General features: G+C 42.0%; 1 protein-coding gene across 2 annotated transcripts; it reads left to right on the top strand.

Annotated features, from left to right (window-relative positions):
• Positions 1-621: 621 nt before the first annotated feature.
• TIPRL (TOR signaling pathway regulator) lies at positions 622-15,238 on the top strand. Of its 2 annotated transcripts, XM_065413871.1 has the most exons (8): positions 735-811; positions 1,507-1,662; positions 3,290-3,469; positions 4,346-4,445; positions 7,381-7,512; positions 9,702-9,797; positions 11,646-11,708; positions 13,668-15,238. In XM_065413871.1, the coding sequence occupies exons 3-8, from the start codon at positions 3,309-3,311 to the stop codon at positions 13,815-13,817; spliced, it is 702 nt and encodes a 233-aa protein (XP_065269943.1). In that variant the 5' UTR covers positions 735-811; positions 1,507-1,662; positions 3,290-3,308; the 3' UTR covers positions 13,818-15,238. The 2 variants fall into 2 exon arrangements, with proteins under 2 accessions (XP_065269937.1, XP_065269943.1); XM_065413865.1 differs by lacking the exon at positions 1,507-1,662 and having other exon boundaries at positions 622-811.
• The last annotated feature ends 890 nt before the right edge of the window (positions 15,239-16,128 follow it).

Here is a 16,128-nt window from a genome sequence, read left to right as displayed (position 1 = left end):
GGCCCGATTTTATAGGGACAATCCTGATATTTGGGGCTTTTTTTTTATATGGGCTCCTATTACTCCCCACCCCCTGTCCTGATTTTTCACACTTGCTGTCTGGTCACCCTACTTGGGGACCCCAGGAAGCGTTGCAGTCCCCAGGGAGGGAGGGATGTGCCAACCCGGAGCAGAACTGCGAACACCTGGGCCAGGTCGCAACGCCCAGAGTAGGACCCAGCCCCGCAGGACCGGAGCCGCCCCCGGAGGGGGGGAGATGGGACGGGTCGTCTCCCTCGTGGAGCGACCCCCCGCACCTCTGCTCTGTGGGTTGGTACCACGGAGCCTTACACCTCCCGCTAGCGCGGCGCCTCCCCTCGTTCCGCGCGGCCCGTCCCAGCAGCAGAGACTCCGAGCGCGCGGCCAGGCCGCTGGGAGATGTAGGTCCCCGGCTTCACTGGGCCTTTGTCACGTGACCCTGCCCTCTCCCCGCCTCTTTCTCATGTTGCCCGCTCCCATCTCCCTCTCTCCGTCCGCGGCGCGAGCCTCTCGTCACGATGCCGGATTCTTTCTGGCGCGCGCCCAGGTGAGTGATTCCGGAAGCGGAAGTGTATGGGGGTGGATTCCGGTTCCGGCGGCGCTGGTGCTGTTACTGCGGGGGAGACCGGCAACCACCTTTTCCTTCGCCTCCTCCCGCCGCTTCCCCTTCCCAGCCCCTCCCCGGCCCCGCCATGTACCCCGTGTTCCAAAGCACCAGCCGCGACTTCACCTTCGGGCCCTGGAGACTCAACGCCGCTCGGACCCACATCATGAAATCGGCCCAGGCCGAGAGGTGGGGTCGCGGGGCGGGGGGTCGTGGCCGGTGACTCCGTTTCCAGGCCGGATGGATGGGCGGGGGTTACAGACCAGGGTCGGGTTTCACCGATCGGGTCCTCCCTGGATGGTGGCCGGGGGCTGCATGTGCCCGCTCAGCGGGTCCGGTAGGGCTGCGGATCGCCTCTGCGTTGTAAACCTGGGCTCAGGCTGTGGTTTGAGCTCAAATCCCTCTGCTGTCCACACACGGGGAGAGAGCTCTCCCTTTGGCATAATTATACCACTCCCAAGAGGGGCGGTAGCTATGTCGGCGGGAGCGGGTCTCCTGAGGACATAGTGCTGTCCACACTGGCGCTTTTGTTGGTGAAACTTACGTCAGTCATCGGTGTGGATTTTGTTTGTTTTTTTACACCACTGACTGACAAAAGTGCTAATGTAGACATAGCCTGAGTCCCCAAGCATGGGTCCTACAGACCTGGGTTTACAATGCGGTGTAGGCATATCATTACTGAGCAAGAGTTGAGTTTCTGCTAAGGTAATCTCCTAAAGATGCACTGCAGAAAGAACTACTATTAAAAACAAAAAACCCCAATAAATGTAAGTCCCAAACGGCCATCTGCTGGGATCAAGAGTTTCTTTTGCATCCTTTGTGTGATACTGTGGAACATCTTTTGGTTTGAGAGGCAGGGATGTTTTTGCTTTCCTCTTCCTAAGGTATTCAGGACTCTTGTGGACTCCTCAACTCAGGTTTTCTTACAAATGGACCACTCGCCTGTTCATATGTGGCAACAATTTCTGTTTCTATAAAGCGGTGGGGGAAACTGCTTCCTTCAGACCTGACTAAAGTTTGTTTGAAACCCGAACATTAAAGTAAATATAAATATTTCAGATACTAAAAGTAAAGTCTGAGCTTGTTTAGCAGCAACCGTCTTTGATAGTTTGATATCTCTGGATCTCAAATACTATGGTAAATTAAATCTGTCAGACTTACTTCAGCTCTTCAGTCTCTTGCCAATATGTGACTTTCAGTTTGTGTTGCATTTATTTTTGTGTGATTCATTTGTTTGTCATAAACTCATTTCTTAAAAAGCTCTTTTATATAAGACTGTCATGTTGAAAAATGTTTTTTTTTTTTTTTTTTGAAGTCCTGAATGGACTATCTTATTTAATTGCATTTTGTAGCAAAGTGTATAGTAAATGCAGGCAGATGAAATCATAAGGTTTGGACACTATTTATCATAGTACCTAGGAGCCCTAGTCATAAAGCCGGAACCCATTGTGCAGGGCACTGTACAAATGCAATGCACTTCTACTCTGAAAAGTGACTGCAAAAATGGCACCTTGCTCATTCTATCTGCTCCTGATGTGTCTTAAGTTATAGCTGCTTGCTTTAGTGACTAAAATAACTTTTACTGCATTTTTCAACTGATAGCTCTGCACAATGATTACAATTACAGAAGAGAGAGAGAGATGGATTCTTGTCTTTCTAATCCTTTTGTCTGCAGAGCAGATTCACCAGAGATAGCAATAGCTTGTCAGCTTGAGCGCTTCAATGTAGACACTTACTAAGGTGACAGGCGGGGTTCTCCAGCCACTGTAGTAAAACTGAAAGGCCGTAATGATGTCGATGGAAGAATTGTTCTGTTGATCTAGCACTATCTACACAGGGACTTAGATTAGTGCCAATGTTCCTCATGGTACATTGGCCACTAGTAGGGGAGAGAATCTAATTTTAGTCTATATTTCCCACTCAGTCTTTGGCATGTCTGCTGAGACTACCCCAAAAGAGTGCCAATTGTTTGCAATGTAGATGCTTATTTTTCTCTCATTGAGAGATTAACTCCTCATAGATAACCGAATACCTGCTAGATAATGAAAACTTCCATCAATTACCAATCAGAGCAGGTTTAGAACTGCCAACCTAAAGGTGAAAGGTTGCCTCTCACTGTACTGATCCTCTGAGCCATTCGTTTCTTCAACTGAAGCTATATTTTTAAATGGGCAGACTGTGCATCTTTATCTTGCTCTAAAGTAATACTATGTGGTAAGTAGTAGTAAGGCTATGTCTACACTTAAAATGCTTCAGCGGCACAGTTGAGCGCTTCAATGTAGACACTTACTAAGGTGACAGGAGGGGTTCTCCAGCCACTGTAGTAAAACTGAAAGGCGGTAGTGATGTCGATGGAAGAATTCTTCCGTTGATCTAGCACTGTCTACACAGGGACTTAGATCAGCTTAAATACGTTGCTCAGGGGTGATGATCTAATTAGGCCGATCAAATTTTCTAGAGTAGACTAGCCACAGCTGTCTACCTCTGAACTTCTCCATGTTTAAGAGATCTTCTGACACTGTTGAGGAAGAGAGGAGACTATTGGAATATTTTGTAGTGTGAAGGGAAAATGATCACTCAAATTAAACTATGCTTGTGGGCACAGTTACAAAGTCCTGCAAATGTAGTTTGCAACCTTATTGATTTAACCTCTTTGTCCGCATGCAGATTAGCTGATGAATTGCACATGCCTTCCCTCCCAGAAATGATGTTTGGAGACAACATCCTAAGAATTCAGCATGATTATGGCTTTGGAATTGAGTTCAATGCAACAGATGCTTTAAAATGTGTAAATAACTATCAAGGTATGATTAAAGTGGCCTGTGCAGAGGAATGGCAAGAGAGCAGGTGAGCACTGCAGTATTACCACAATACCAGGGTGAGCACTAATGTGATGGGAGATGGAGTTTTATGTGGTGGCTAATACAGGAGACTGGCAGCCAAGGCTCTGTCACTTACTGTGTGGTCTTGAAAGTCACTTAAGCTTTCTGTGCTTCAGTCTCCCCATCCGCAAAACTGGGATAGTTATACCTGCCTGCTTCTCAGGAGTATTGTGGTTTACTTAACACTTGTAAAGGACTTGGGTTTGATTCTGCTTCCATTTTAGTCAATAGAAAAATTCCTGTTGTGATTTGAATGTTGCAAGATCATGCATAGCACCTTTCACCTTAAGATGTCAAAGGGCAAGTACAAAATGTTGCTACTGGAGGTTCCTTTTTGTAGTGCATTTAGTCTTGATACAGAATTCTACTGTATATTTATCAGGTTGTTAGCAGTGATGCTGGCAGTATATGAAGCGAGGCACAGAAGCATCAAAACTGTCCGAATGCCTAAGATGAAGTGGAGTATCGGTTTAATATCAGATAGATTCTGCCAGCAGAATCCTTGGGTTGAGCAGGCAAACTTAAACTGTACAACACTTGACAACATTAAACTAAAGACTTCTGTCTAAAATCATATGAACGAAGCACTTATGCTATGGGAGTTGATGCTTGGAATGGTCATAAAAAATTACTAGATAAACATGGATATTGTCAATGAGAAGCAGTACTGTATAGATGTCGCCTGACACTAGAGTCTTTGCACAGGCAAAACCGCTATTTCCAGGAAGTTTTGGCTGTTTAAGGACATCAGTGTTGGGACCAGAGTATATGTCTCTTGTATGTGTTATTGTAATGTTAATCACTTATTACAAAGTGTGGTGTTTTCTCTTCCTTTATTGAGGACTGAGGCTGAACACACGAAAGAAGTCGTTAAACCATATGATTGGACCTATACGACAGACTACAAAGGAACACTATTAGGAGATACTGTAAAGTTAAAAGTGAGTCTTTTTTCATTAAATGCTCATTGCATCACATTGTGTATAGACTTATTGAAAAACAAAGCACGCCTTCCAAAATAAGGTTGCATAGTTTTGAAGAGATCTGCTTTCAAAGTATAATTGGGGTTTATGGAGTCTTCCGTATATTTTTTAAGCAAATCACAGTTCACTTTGAGTAATTTAATGTTGAGGGTTTTTTGTTTTTTTTTTTAAATTTCTGAATTATATATAAAAATGCCCCCAAAGTCCCTTGTATTTGGAATATAAGGCTGTGTGTGTGGGTTCTTGATGCTTATTGGGTTGCCACTGAAGTCCTGAACTCCCCAGATACATGAGGACTGAAGGTCTCCTGTAATTCTGTGGTACCCTAAGCATGCAGCGTGCCAGTTGGCTGTGATGCTGTACCCCAGATTTGGCTGTTAATCAGTGGTGCTGTGCTTACATACAGTAATAACTGTGTTCATACCTCATTTGTGACAACCTCTCCCAATCGTAAGTAACCATTTTAAAGTAGCCCTGAAATATCCAGTGCATCTGCTTGATATTAGCAATTAAAAAAAAAAAAAAAAAAATCCTCAACCCCCTACTTCTACTAGGCAGATGAATTCTAGTTAATCCCCTAGCATTACTATAGTTATTTAAAACCCCCCAAACTCTTGGGTCCCTTTGGAATGAATTGTGCTATATAAATATAAAACTTCTCTTGTTGGCCAAATGGCACTTGGCCGGTACCTTTTCAGAGCGGGTAAGAATGATAGCTTTGAGCGTGTTTATAGAATGAGAGGTCCTGGGAAGTGAGAAAGATACCCAAGTTTTCTGTGCAGTTAAGGAGGAGAAGCATTTTTTATTATCTGTCTATAAAAGATCTTGGTGTTCCATATAAATTATAGAAGCTTACAATATTTATAACCAAAATACTATTCAGAAATATCTATTAATACATGTCACACTGTCTGGTCTGGCTCACGATTATGACTGCCAACCTCAGGGCAGACTGACAAAAACAGGACACATATCCCAAAATGGTGGTGTGTTCTATAAATAGATTTCACCAAGCCAGTGACAAATATAAACTCCTGGATCACTATACCAGTCTTACAATGGAGTCACAGACAATCCCCTTGGACTCTTCAGTCTATCTTGCCATCCAGGCAAGCTGGACTTAATGATAAATGGTCATTTACACCAAAAATCACAAAATATTCAGATTGCTTTCAGTCCCAAGAGGCCAGTCATTTACCGCAGATCAATTGGTACCCTAGATCTTACACCAAAGACAATGCATGTAGCCAATCCTGTAAAAACTATCTAAAGGTTTAAAAAAAAAAAAAGAGTTAGTTACAGGTTAAAGCAAGGAAACATAGATGCACAAATGAGTTGCAATAAAAATCCCAAGAGTGACAGAGTTGTGATCTGTTAATTCAAAACAGGGCTTTGGAGTGGAGCCCAGAGCTAGAGCGCGGAGCAGTGGAGCTGCAGGTTTTTGCCTGGAGCTGGAGCAGAGCCGGAGCACAGCTCCAAAGCCCTGGTTCAAAATGTCTTTCAGGGCAGATCCAGAGGTAACCCCTGGTGATCTCTGGCTTCAGTTTAGAGTCTCTGACCCTGTGAGAGTTCAAACAGCAAAGAGATGGAAAGTTTTCATGTGTCTTTGGGCTTGACTTCATGTATAAGTGCTACAGCGGCGCAGCTGCAGCGCTTTAGTGAAGACGCTACTGCATCGACAGGAGAGCTTTGCCCATTGGCATAGTTACTTCCTGAGAGACAGTAGCTGTGTCAGTGGGAGAAGCTCTCCCACCAACATAGTGCCGTCTACATGGGGGGTTGGGTCCGTATCACCGCATCGCTCAGGGGTGGATTGCTAAAGTTATACCATTATAGGTCTGTAGTGTACACCTGGCCTTTGTTTTATTTCCTTCGTTTGGCCTGCAAGTCCATTGAATGACCTTCCTTGCATATGGCATTTCCAAGATGTGATAGGGCCATTCACCAGTCCTTTGTATTGCGATGTTCCTTGATGGCCCATCTGATTTTGATAGTTCTTCTGGACAGGCTGGGGGGATCACTCTTCCCATCTGAGTTCACAAGATTAGAGCAAACATTTTCAAAGTTATAAAGCAAAACTTACATATTTCCTGATAGCTTGGAATGCAGACATTACAAATATGATGAATTCATGCAGTAACTTACAAACAATCTATAGAATCTAAACACTAAATACATTCTTATAAGACTAATACCTATTTTGAGCAACACTAACACATAAATGAGCTGGTCTGGTCTCCAGCTATGAGTTTGTCAGTTCTTAGCTAATGTCTGCAGTCTTGGCAAGAGCTGGCACCTGGCCGGCCAGCATCACAATACGCTCAGTACTTCCCTGACTGTTTGAAATCTAGAACTCAGTCAAAACAGTTTGCAGCTACTTTTTTTTTCAAGTGAAATTTAGCAAAACCCATGCTCAGCCTGCCCCAATCTGCAAGATGACAGCTCATGGGAAATCCCAAACTTTGGGTTTCTTGTCTTGTTTGGCCATGTTTCCTCTTGGAATTTTTAGCTTTTAGCAATTTTTTTCTATGAGAAGCTCAGTGACCTTTGGCTGAGCACCACAGAAGTAAGGCTGTATTAAAACAGGGAGTTGCAGAGTCCAGGGTTTTCACCAGAAGACATAGTCTGCGGATATCTTATGCCAAATTATGTTAGCGAGACAAGGTGGGTGAGGTAATATCTTTTATTAGAACAACTTCTGTTGGTGAGAAGAAGAGCTCTGTGTAAGCTTGAAAACTTGTCTCTCTCACCAAGAGAAATTGGTCCAGTAAAATTATTTGGTCCAGTAAAAGTAATTACCTCAACCACCTTGTCTCGCTAATATCCTGGGACCGACACTGCTACAACAACACTGCCAAATTATGCTAACTATTCTTAAACTTAATTTTCCTAGGTTGTTCCTACAACTGATCACATCGATACAGAGAAATTGAAAGCCCGGGAACAGATTATGTTTTTTGAAGAAGTTCTGCTGTTTGAAGATGAGCTTCATGATCATGGTGTTTCAAGTCTGAGTGTAAAAATAGTGAGTTTAATCACTTCCTATGTACATATTCTCTCCCTCCCCCCCCCCCCCGCAAAATCTTCTCTTGAGTTGAAGTTAAGGTAAAGTAAAAAGCAGACCTAATGTATTGTTATAGGTTTAGTTAAAACCCATTAAATTGATGAGTTGAACAGCAGGCCTTCTTTCAGGTTAAATGTAAGACAATTGCGGCAGCGCTGTGAAGCGCGAGTTCTCCAAGGGGAGTAGCTTGCAGCGCTGTGAGCGAGCGTGCAGCACTGCAGGCTCTGATTACACTGGCGCTTTACAGCGCTGCACTCGCTGCGCTCAGGGGGGGGGGCGTTTTCACACCCCTGAACGCAGCAAGTTGCAGCGCTGTACAGCGCCAGTGTAGCCAAGGCCTGAGTACTGGTTTTGGAATAAGGGAGGAGTGTTCTGTGGGCGCGGGGAGAGGGCCACACACACACAGAGAGAAGCCGAAGAGAGAGAGAGTGGTGAGCAGACATAGCCTGGAACCACATTAGTGTGGCCCTGCGACATGCTGAGAGGAGAGGTTTTGGGTCAGAGTACTGGCTGAAAGTTTGGTTTTGTGAGCAAAGAAACAGTCTCCTTTTTTGTTTTTGTGGGGTTTTTTGTTTTGTTTTTTGTTTTTTGTTCCTCCTGCATTTGAAGAAACAGGACTTTGTACATTCTTTGTAAATAAACAAAAATACCAGACTCCATCATGAGTGTTTTCTCCCAACGGGAACAACCCACAGGTCCCTGAACTTTCACAAGCTGTTTGGGTCCAAAGTGGTAATAGTGCAATAAACTAAAATTTAAAAATTCCTTCAGTGTAAATAATCAAGGTGGTTTTAGTGTTACAGGTAAGGAACATTTGTAAAGGGGATTTACCATGACTCTGTCCCTCTATAATAACAGCTTGCTTCTGCAGTTTCTCACCTGGTTCACAAGGGGAGTTGAGGATTAATTGGCTGAAATTTGTAAAGCACTTTGTGAATGCTGTAGAAGTGTGTTGAAACAGCCCACTTCCTTCCCTGACGAGCCAAGGGATGCACCCCAGCCACGTACTCATTCGCTACTGACTTGGTGTACCCGAGCCCACTTATCCACTGACACTTTAAAAACTCTTGCACCCCCATCTGGGTCTATGCTGGTTATGTGACATGTATGTATCTCTTCACCCTTGCAACCGATACCTGTAATCCCTCATAAATCAAGCCTGACCCCAGATGTACAGTACCTTCCCTCTTAACTTGTGTATATTTAATTTTAAACATTAACTTTAATAAAAATTTTAAAACCTGTTATTACTATCAACATCCTAGTGTTCATTCTTTTGTTACAAAATCCTGGGAGCCCCTTAAATAAATAGGACAGGATCTGTCCCCATTGCCTGGGTTCGAGGGGTGTGTCTATACTGCAGTTGGTGGTGTGCTTCCCAGCCCGGGTAGAGAGAGACACACTTGCCCGCTAAAAACAACAGTATGGCGATGGCAGCATGGGCAGTGGCTTGAGCTAGCCACCAGAGCACACACCCAGAGGGCTGGGTGTGACTGTACTTGTGTGGCTAGCTCAAAGTGCTGTCCACGTCACTGCGGCCACACTGCTATTTTTAGCATGCTAATATAAACCGAGCTAGTGCATGTCTCTCTACTGCTGGGAAGCACGCTTGCAACTGCAGTGTCGAATTACCATTGGGGGTGAGGCCTGTCTTACGTGATGGCCTGGATCATAATATCGAGGAGTTATGTCTGTTTAGGAGACATTTAATGCCCCAACTGGCCAATATATTTAAAATGTAAGGTTTTTTGTATTTCTTTCTAAAAACATAATCTTGTAGAAGAAAAGGATATTGGTATCCGAGGTTACAAGGAACAATCTTTTCCCCTGTCACTGCACTAGGCAGGGCAGGATCATTATAAATGTTATGTAACAATCTGTTGAATGATATTGTACATTGGTATTTTCTCAGATCTTTTGAGGCAGCTATAGCAGATCATCAGGCACAGACCTTGACTGCACCATTTAAAGATCACTGCCTCCTATTCAGTTGTGCAGCTCCAGTGGAACTTGTACTCTTCACAAGACCATGGCTTGGAACAGTCCAAGCGCTACTAGCACTAGTGGTTCTGAACTTCTTGGCTAAATAGCTGTGTATTTTACAGTAAAATGTCATAATGTGTTAAATTAAACATCTTGGTTTTTTGCAGAGAGTAATGCCTTCCAGCTTCTTTGTGTTGTTGAGGTTTTTCTTGCGAGTTGATGGTGTACTTATCAGGATGAATGATACAAGACTTTACCATGAGGTAAACACTTAATATCCCTGATGTCTGTTTCATGTTCCACTTGGCAGAATATGGCCCGTACAGTGTTACTGTCGTTGTATGCAGTGGTGTTGTATCGGTGTCGTCCCAGGATATTAGAGAGACCAAGTGGGTGAGGTAATATCTTTTATTGGACCAACTTATCTTGGTGAGAGAGACAAGCTTTTGAGCTTACACAGAGCTCTTCTGCAGGCCTGGGAAACTAATTCAGAGTGTCACAGCTAAAATGAGTAAGTTTCCCAGACCTGCAGAAGAGCTCTATGTGAGCTTAAATGCTTCTCTCTCTCTCACCAACAGAAGTTGATATGATGAAAGATATCACCTCACCCACCTTGTTTCTCTTGTGTTACTTTCTGTCCGAAGAATTGCAGAAGTCACAGCAATGTTGGCTGATGTTGGGTTAGGGAAAGTAGAGGCTAGCTGAACTGAACTTCGAATTTATTATTTTATGCATGTTTATTACGGTAATGCCCAGCGACCCACTAAGAATGGAGCCCCATTGTGCTAGGCACTGTACAAACACAGAGTAGCAGACAGTCCTTGACCTGAAGAGCTTACAGTCTAAACAGACAAGACAGACAAAGGGTAAGTGAAAGCAGTAGAACATACAAAGTGAATAATATGATCTTGTTCTCTATGCTAATTGCTCCCAACTTCTAGGCATCTCCTGTTGGCTTGTTGTGGCTCCCAGCAGCATTTACATATCTGATTATAGAACTGAGTCAGAATTCCCAGTTCTCTCTCTGACTCATGCTATGATTTTGGGGAAGTTGGTTTTCCTCTGCTTTAGTTTCCCATCTCTAAAATGTGGATAACTTACCGAATAAATGATATGGAATCTTTATTACTGTCTGTAAAGCACTTTGAGATGCTTGGATAGTACGTGCTTTAGAGGTCTCTTTCCTTTACTACTCTGTTAAACCAGGTAGAAAGCTATATGACTACCGGGACTGGCTAGCTGTTGCTGCAAAGGGTACTGGTTATATGTGTACTGCCCTGTACAGGACATAATTCAGCATTATTTTGTGCAGCCATTTGAGTCACATGCACCTAGTGACTGGCTCCATGGCAGGCAGATCATTTTGGAATAAAAGACAGCCTGCTGTGGAAGTCAAAATCCACTGTACTGTAGCTCCAAATTGAGAAATTGCCTTGAAGTCTGAATTTTCTGCTTCTCAAGCCATACAGCTCCTCAGACCTGTAACCATGCATTTGGAGGAGAAGGCAACTTGCGATGGTGAGGCACCTGAGGCATCTAAATTTGACCCCTTCCTCAGTATTTAAAAGTGGGCTGCCATATTCTGCTGCTTCCTCCCTGTCTCTGAAAAAAAATATCCTATATATATATATATATATATATATTGAAAAATATCCTGTTGCCTTGTTGCTCTATGGCTGACTTCTGGAGAGTGCAATTTTTGTGATGCTGTTGCCAGACCAAGATGCAAGAAACTCCTAAGATTGCACTTGAGCCCAAGCATCCCATGAAACGAGATCAGGGCACTTCTGGGATGAACATGATGTATTGTTTGTTCCTCCCTTCAATGCCATTGATGATGCCAATAATTGGGCTTCACCTGAGCAAAGATTAACAAATATATTATATCATAGTTCTTGTTTTGCAGATAAATGACTGCTAGGAGCTAGATTGAAATTGCTAAACTTCATTTTTTTCCCCACAGTAAACTTAAATCCTAGTCTCTACACTGAAAAATCTTTAGCCAACAAAATCCAGATGTATTCAAATTCAGTTTATTTACAAAGTTCAGTTCATGGAATACTAGAGAATATGTGTTTTGTAACTGTTTTGCCTGTTTTCTCTCTTATTAGGCTGACAAGCCCTACATGATACGGGAATACACGTCTAAAGAAAGCAAAATTTCAAGCTTAACGGTAATGCATTTTAAACATGTTTTCCATGTATACTAGCTTCAGTGTCTTCTGTCTAGTGTAGAAAGTGCCATATCAGGTCAGAGCTCTGTTTGTTTAGCCTGGACCTGAAGAGAGGCGAAACTCCTCCTGACCATTGTGCAATGCTATTTGGAGGAAGATTGATTCTTGGCCCTTGTCGATATTCGGTGCATAAGGTGACACATGGTACTAGATTACTCTTCATCTTTGTTTTAATAGTTATAAATGTTAGGCTATTGGTAGAATTATTCATCCACAATTTAAGACCCCTTGATCTCCTGTGGCAATTAATTCTGCAGGCTAGTGGTTGCCTACACTGCTAGCAATATTTGAGGTCTATTTACTAGCATAGACTGATGCAGACTGGCTGATGCAAATGCTATAATTGGCCTTTAAAATGGAAAGGCCTATGGTCTTATGCTATTAAAGTGCATTTGTACAATAGTATAAGCGTTTAGAGAGAGCTGCAAGACCTAGTTGTTAGAGGTAGGAACTAAGAGTCGGGACTACTGAGTTCTATTCTTGACTCCACCACTGACTCATTGTGTGACCTAGGACAAATCACTTAATGTCTCTCGGCCTCATTTTCCCCATCTGTAAAATGAGGCTAATGCTGCACTAATTTCTGGGGCTTTGTTTGTAAAACATTGGATATCCTTAAAAGTAAGGGATTATGCTATAAGAATGACCCTTTTTTATTCAGCATATGGTATATGATCCCTGCATATCTGAATTAAATCTGTTTAATGACAGAATCTAAGTTTGTGTTGTAGAGTCCACATAGCTAGCGGAGTGAGCTGGATGCTGTTCTGCCACATGCTTCAAAATGATCATCTAAGCTACATAATCTTTATTGCTGGTTATGATAAAGGGACAGAGCACAAATGGATTTCCCTAGTTGAGTTTGCAAAGCTACCTGTTCGAAAAAAAATCAGCTTTTGACTTGTAAATTGGGAACATCAGATCTAAAAATCATTCAGAGAAAGTAGTATGAACCCCAGCATGTTACATTAAGAGCCAGCATTCAAAATTCAACAGCACTGTGCTTTGCTAAAAGCCTTACAGGTTGCAGTGTGGGCTGCATTCCAACAACTTTTGAGTAATCTTCTAGATGAAGTTACTTTATAAGGCTTGAAGTCAGTGTTCTCAGAATAACTCTCCAAACGTCTGTAAGTAATGAGGCAGTTTAGTCTCTGGAAGCACCTATAGAGAAGAGAGAGTTTGTAAAATGCCCCTTTCATTGAATTGTCTGGTTTTAATTTAAGATGCTTGAATGAAATACTTCTAAACGCTTAGAATTAGTGCATTTCTGCTCTGAAAATGCAGAGTTTTTTGGTAGTTTCATTTACTGAACAGATAGAATTCTGAATACACACAGGGAATCAATCTGCTGACTTCAGTGTCTAAAACTTTTACTGGTAGCTGTATTGGGCTCTTCAGAGCTAAGAGGAAGTGCATTGACATTATCAACAGAATTGTTGATGTGCTAGTCTGTTAAACCTGAGCTACTCCATTGAAGATGTTGGAGTCATTGGGAGACATTAAACATGGGACTCCACAATACCATTCTCAGCCACTCTTTGGAGCAGAAATTCAATTTAAAAATACAATCAGTTAAAAAAGTGAAAATGTAGTTTTGAATACCCCACACTTGCCCCTGACTGTCCCTGCCAGTTTTTGTGGTCTTACGGTTATATTTTTCTATTAAATGTTTTTGTTCTGAAAGACTCACACAGAGAAGGAAAACTGAGTGTACACAACATGCAGTTAAATGCATAAAGTACATTGAATGAATAGCTGTCTGATCTTGTGTGTTTTAACTGTAGTCAGTAAATATTTCATACAGGTGGGAGTTTAAGTTGACTGGTTCCCTTTAAACTTTGCTTTGAAAATCTTCCTTTGTCTCTTGACTTATTTCTAACTAAAATATTTGCTCCTTAGCATGTTCCACCCTCCCTGTTCACGGAGCCTAATGAGATCTCTCAGTATTTACCTGTAAAGGAGACTGTTTGTGAGAAGCTAGAATTCCCAGAGAAGTTGGATCCTGAGCCTACAGCCTCATCAGAAAGCACATGCATGGAATCTAAATAAATGTGACTTTATGTGGACTTGAAATGGGCCCTCTTCTGGAGATCATATGATCACTTGACCATTACCACTGGGGTAGTTTCACTATTTATGGGCTAAAGATCATTTGTTTGGCTAATTTTTCTGTAGCCTTAAGGGGGCAAAAAGCTCATTTCAGACAGGTTTCACTAATGTATATATTGTCCTTTTTTTTTTTTTTTAATTATTTCAAACCTGTGTTTGGAATGAATGATAGACTGGTAACAAACAGGAGAATTGCCTTGGAGAATAAACCCCTCCCATGAATAGCTGTTTTTGTTCTGTTTTGAGCATTTGGCAGCTATATTGCCTAAACCCTCAACCACTAGCACCCTGGATCAAGAATTTTGGCTCTTGGTACCGAGAAGCTAGTGTAATTCACAAAACTGAGCAGCTTTTATTAACTCTGTAGAATTCTTCTACAATAAAAGGTTTTGTTCCCTATGATGTATATGATGATTGACCTTCTGTTGTACATTAGAAATTTTGCTTGGCTCCCCTTGGTGTAACATAATATACAAGTTAGGTAATTTCTCTGAATTTTAAGCCCAGACATTTTATTGGAGGATATTTATTCTTCCCTCATGAATAGCTTTAAAAAGTTAGCAATGTGCAAAGCATTACAATTTCAGACACATTATAAAGATATCACCTTGTTCGGGAGCCATTAACTCAGAGCAGGGAAATGGCTTGAAGTTAACAGAGGCCCACACAATGGTAAATTTGTTATCAAGTACCAATTCACCTGATATCTAGTGGGGCTGGACTGTCTGACAACACTAATCTGACTCTTACTTGGATTAGGTGTGCTGCTAATGTAGTATCTAGTCATTAAAATGCATTGTACTGCATTGACTTCCCGGCCAGCACCCCATTTAGTTGGTTGTGGCCTGACAATCAAACTGCTAAGTCCCAGGTATTTCAATTCCTAAAGGGTTGAGGTATTGGTTTTTTGAGACTGAAGTTTCCCTAGCTTTAAAGGGACACTGTCAAATATGCTAGGCCTGAAATTTAGGTTTTATTTCTTAAATCCTACAAATCCTAATAGATTAAAAGTGTATTTGTGTGTATATTCATGATTCTGTTCCAACACAATTTACACTTTTGTGGATTTAAACATTTACCCTATGTAGTCGTAAAACCTAAACACATCAATGTGATTATAGCATGAGAACCAAGAACCTAAACTGACCAATCTGGTTTCATGCCCATATTGAATGAAGTGCAAGAATTAAATGCAGGTGATGACAAAAAGTAAATCTTAAGTGTTAAACTGACTTAATATTCCACGATGGTGGCAATAATTCAGATGAGGGAAGAAAACTTTTAATCTTATTAAGAAATGTATATATTCTAATTTTTCTCCACATCAAAATATGCAATTTAGAGTTGACGGATAGTGATAAGATGTTTTACAAAAAATTAAGAAAACCATTGAGACTTAAAAGAATGAAAGCTGTTTTGGTTTAAGATGACACTGAATTTTAGAGAGAGCTCCTGCCATGATAGTGATGGCAGGTGTCTTTCTGAAGATTGGCTTCACAAGTGCAGTGAGGCAGTATGGTCTAATGGAGTGGGCATCGGGCTGAAAGGCAGGAACTCCTAAGCAGTGGTCCTGGCTCTGCCACAGATTCACTGTATAACTATGCGTAAGTCACGTAACCTTTCTGTGCCTCTGTTTCCCATCTATAAAATGGGGGTAATACATTCCTACCTCACTGGATTTGTGAGGATTAATTTGTAAAGTATTATATCAGTGCAAAGTATTCCTGAATACACCTGCAGCCTTACATTTGGAAAAGACTAGCATGCAACACAAACATATTAAATGGTTTACTATCAGTTTGATTCAACTAGAGAAGAGGACTGAGTTTAAAATATAACTAACTACTCAAAGAGCTAGCTAATTTCCAGGTAGATGTTACCCAGGGACATCTAGAGTGTGGGATGACTGAATATGTGGCCACTGAGAGGCAGGTAAACCCTCATATGCAAAAATGCCAATTTATTCTTCCTCCAGCACCAGGCCCCAGCTACCTCCAAGCTTCTTCTCCCTACACTTGGTTCCTAGTCAAGCCCCCCGTATCTAGATAAACAGAGTGAATCTGGCAGGGAAGGAATTTGACATGGAAGCAGGCACAGTAAATTAATTTGGGGAAACACATTTAGGTCTCATTCAGTGAGGGGGAAAAGAAGGCAAAGGACGGGAACAACAGCGAGCAAAGAGGGAGGGCCATTGTGCGGGTAAATAAATATGACTGCATCCTTTATTTAAGGCATACACCATTTTAGATGC

The sequence above is a fragment of the Emys orbicularis genome, chromosome 1 (assembly GCF_028017835.1).
Source record: "Emys orbicularis isolate rEmyOrb1 chromosome 1, rEmyOrb1.hap1, whole genome shotgun sequence".
Lineage (NCBI taxonomy): Eukaryota > Metazoa > Chordata > Testudines > Emydidae > Emys > Emys orbicularis.
The sequence above is the reverse complement of the archived record's forward strand: the minus strand, read 5'-3'. Positions and strand labels throughout refer to the sequence as shown.